Consider the following 2920-nt stretch of genomic DNA (forward strand, 5'->3'; position numbering starts at 1 on the left):
GATCAAGAACACACAATACACAAAGATTCAACGTTTAAAAGCTTCAATATATATCAACCAGAAAAGTATCAGTACAAGATTACACAATAAACTCTCAACTCTCTGGTGTGTGCTCTCTGTGTGTCTCACCTCGTTCTGTTGTGTTACAAGCTGTTTAAATAGATGAACACATCTGAAAGTCTACGAAGAATGGACTGGACCCATAAGAAAGCCCTACGAACATTAGAGCAGCCCACGAAGAATGGAGTCTTCGTGGACCATTCCAGTGAACACTTCATCACCACGAAGACTGATTCTTCGTGGTGAACAATCATCCACAATATCAATGTTCGTCAATACATAAACATGGACGAACCTTTCAGTCTTCGTCACATGGAGTCTTCATGACATAGAGTTTTCGTGACATGGAGACAAGATTTTCTTACACATCTCATCTCCCCAGACCCAATCGATAGCTTTGTTACTTATGGGATTTATCGGATATGGTTATTATTCTTGTAGTTTGATGACATTTTATCAAATTCTAACCAATATAAAAGGTAACCAATAACTATTTTAGATCTGTTGTCACAAATAGGTGTATCCTAAATGTATTCTAAACAAATGTAAATTTAATATAATAAAATAAAATGGAGCTGGAAAACTTTTTCATCTTTTCACATCCAGATTACATTGAACACTTTGGCAATACCAAAATTTACATTGAAAGAGTTTTCAAGTATATTGTTCTCCAAGAAATCAACTCTTTTTTAAATTTAAAATTAGTATAACTTTAAAAAAAAATGACATTTAATATTTTATAGAAAAAAATACTTCTATAAAATCACACCTTCTAATAAAAAATCTTTTACAAAGTACGTGCAAAAATATTTGTTTAGTTTTAGTTGTTATCCGTAGAAACAATTATCCCGCATTCGCATTCAGCCCCCTAAAATTATACATACATTCCACTAAAAAACAACTCCTATATCAATATATTTCCACTAAAAACAAATACTTTTTCTCTCTCCTTTTCAATTAAATAATATTTTTATACCTTTATCATTACATTTTTCTCTTCCATTCACCCACAACCACTTTCAATATATATTAAAAAATAAAAAATTATAGTAAGTGAATAGTGTACCCCAAATATACAGATAAACATAAATAGTAACATTTTCTCTCTCCTCCACCCACAACCATTTTTTATACCCTTTATATTTTAAAAACTTCACACTCACGATTTATCTCTACATAGTAAAACAAAATAAAAATGGCATTTAAGACTTGAACAAACCATTAATACAAGATACAAAAATTGACAGAAAAAAACATCATTCAAAACAATCAAACTTATTTACGTAAAAGAGCAACAACTTAACCCACTACATAACCGTACAAGCCGTAGGGTTTTCGTCACTAAATGCGGTCGTATACCTAATTTCAGTAGAACTGGCCCGAGCCAAACTCCCAGTCTGAGGATCCACATCCGCCGTGTTCCTCACGAACCCCGGCGGCGCCTTCTTGTCATAGACCCCGGGCACATAAGGATGGTCCACCACATCGTAAGGCACGTACGGCCACATATCGGCTTTTTTTCCGGTCCGATGGCGGACTCTGTGCAACACCTTGTCTGGATCCACGTACCCTATCACCGTTAGCTTGCTTTTCTTTGGGTCAACTTCTACTGAAGTCACCCCTTTCATGCCTTCAACGGACTTCCGGACTCTTCTCTCGCACCCTTCACAATCCATCTTTACCTTTATCTCCACCGTCTGCCCACAAAAAACACATGGGATACATGAGACTCTGTTGTGTTTTTAGTTATGTGATTATGTGCTATAATTTTTAATATACCATACCAACACTACTAATCAAATGAGTATCGCGTAATTAATTTGGTTTCAGAGGTATTCCCGACGAAAAATAGTAAGGGATTACGGACAACTCTTCTCCAGTTGCACTTGGACACTATTACCGACAGATCAGTGACGGATATACCGTTGGACTACTTTGAAACATTACCGACAGTTATCTCTCGCTACTCTGCAGGTATGTCTATTTTTATTAAAGCAATAAAATTATGATTTATTTAATTCCTTGAACTTTTTGAATTTAAAACATATTATATGAATACATATTATTTTTTTAGGAAATTTATATAAAATTCTGGAAACTCGTTTAGCAATGGATTACCGACGGATTCTTGGTCGAAAAATCCAACAAAATCTAGACTCTTGGCGATTTTCTTTTCAATTTAAAAGTTCTCGTGTGGAAATCATCGTGAATTACCGACGGCTTCCTAGTATCGGTGATTAGCCAACGGTGATAGTCATTTGTTTAGTAGTATTCAAACTTAATATTCTAAAACGCGTTCCCAATAACACTATTGTTTAAATGAGATAGGAAGAGTGACCTGGAGCTGGTTGCGTTTCTTAAGTTTGTTCCTGGAGGCATGGCCATCGTGACATGACTCGTAAAGGTCGGAAAGACAAGCTGCAACACCCATGAGTTTTATGTGTAACGTAACTAGTGAAGTTGAAACTTTAATTTAATGGTGGAATTTGTGGGGTTCAAACTTGAAAGGCGGTGGTAATAAGGTGGTGGTGGCTAGTGAGGTGGGTCTGTGTTCGCCACGTGGGGCAATGGACTCTCGAAACATCCACCAGGTGTTGGAAGCTTCTTGGTTTATCACTTGATAGCACTATGTGAAGTGCCTCTTTTTTTATGAGTTGATTACATGTCTTTTTTTGTGATAATAAATATTTTAGATTTTTTTCATTTTTTTTTTAAATTAAGAATTTAATATTCATTTGTATTATTATAATGCGGATGGAATATATCACTTATTGTTATTGTAATGGTTTTCATTGTGGATTTCTTATTTTGATTCAAAATTGTTACGTGGGTAAAAATAGGATATGGGAAAGTGATTGGT

The 2920-nt window shown here is 35.1% G+C and overlaps 1 protein-coding gene across 1 annotated transcript; it reads right to left on the bottom strand.

Moving 5' to 3' along the window:
* Positions 1 to 1240: 1240 nt before the first annotated feature.
* LOC110878490 (heavy metal-associated isoprenylated plant protein 26) lies at positions 1241 to 2628 on the bottom strand. Its single transcript, XM_022126799.2, has 2 exons — positions 2399 to 2628; positions 1241 to 1757 (listed from the first exon to the last, which is right to left on the bottom strand). Exons 1-2 carry the CDS (start codon positions 2489 to 2491, stop codon positions 1368 to 1370), a joined length of 483 nt encoding a protein of 160 aa, XP_021982491.1. The 5' UTR covers positions 2492 to 2628; the 3' UTR covers positions 1241 to 1367.
* Between the last annotated feature and the right edge of the window lie 292 nt (positions 2629 to 2920).

Source organism: Helianthus annuus, chromosome 9, assembly GCF_002127325.2.
Source record: "Helianthus annuus cultivar XRQ/B chromosome 9, HanXRQr2.0-SUNRISE, whole genome shotgun sequence".
In the NCBI taxonomy this organism is placed as follows: domain Eukaryota; kingdom Viridiplantae; phylum Streptophyta; class Magnoliopsida; order Asterales; family Asteraceae; genus Helianthus; species Helianthus annuus.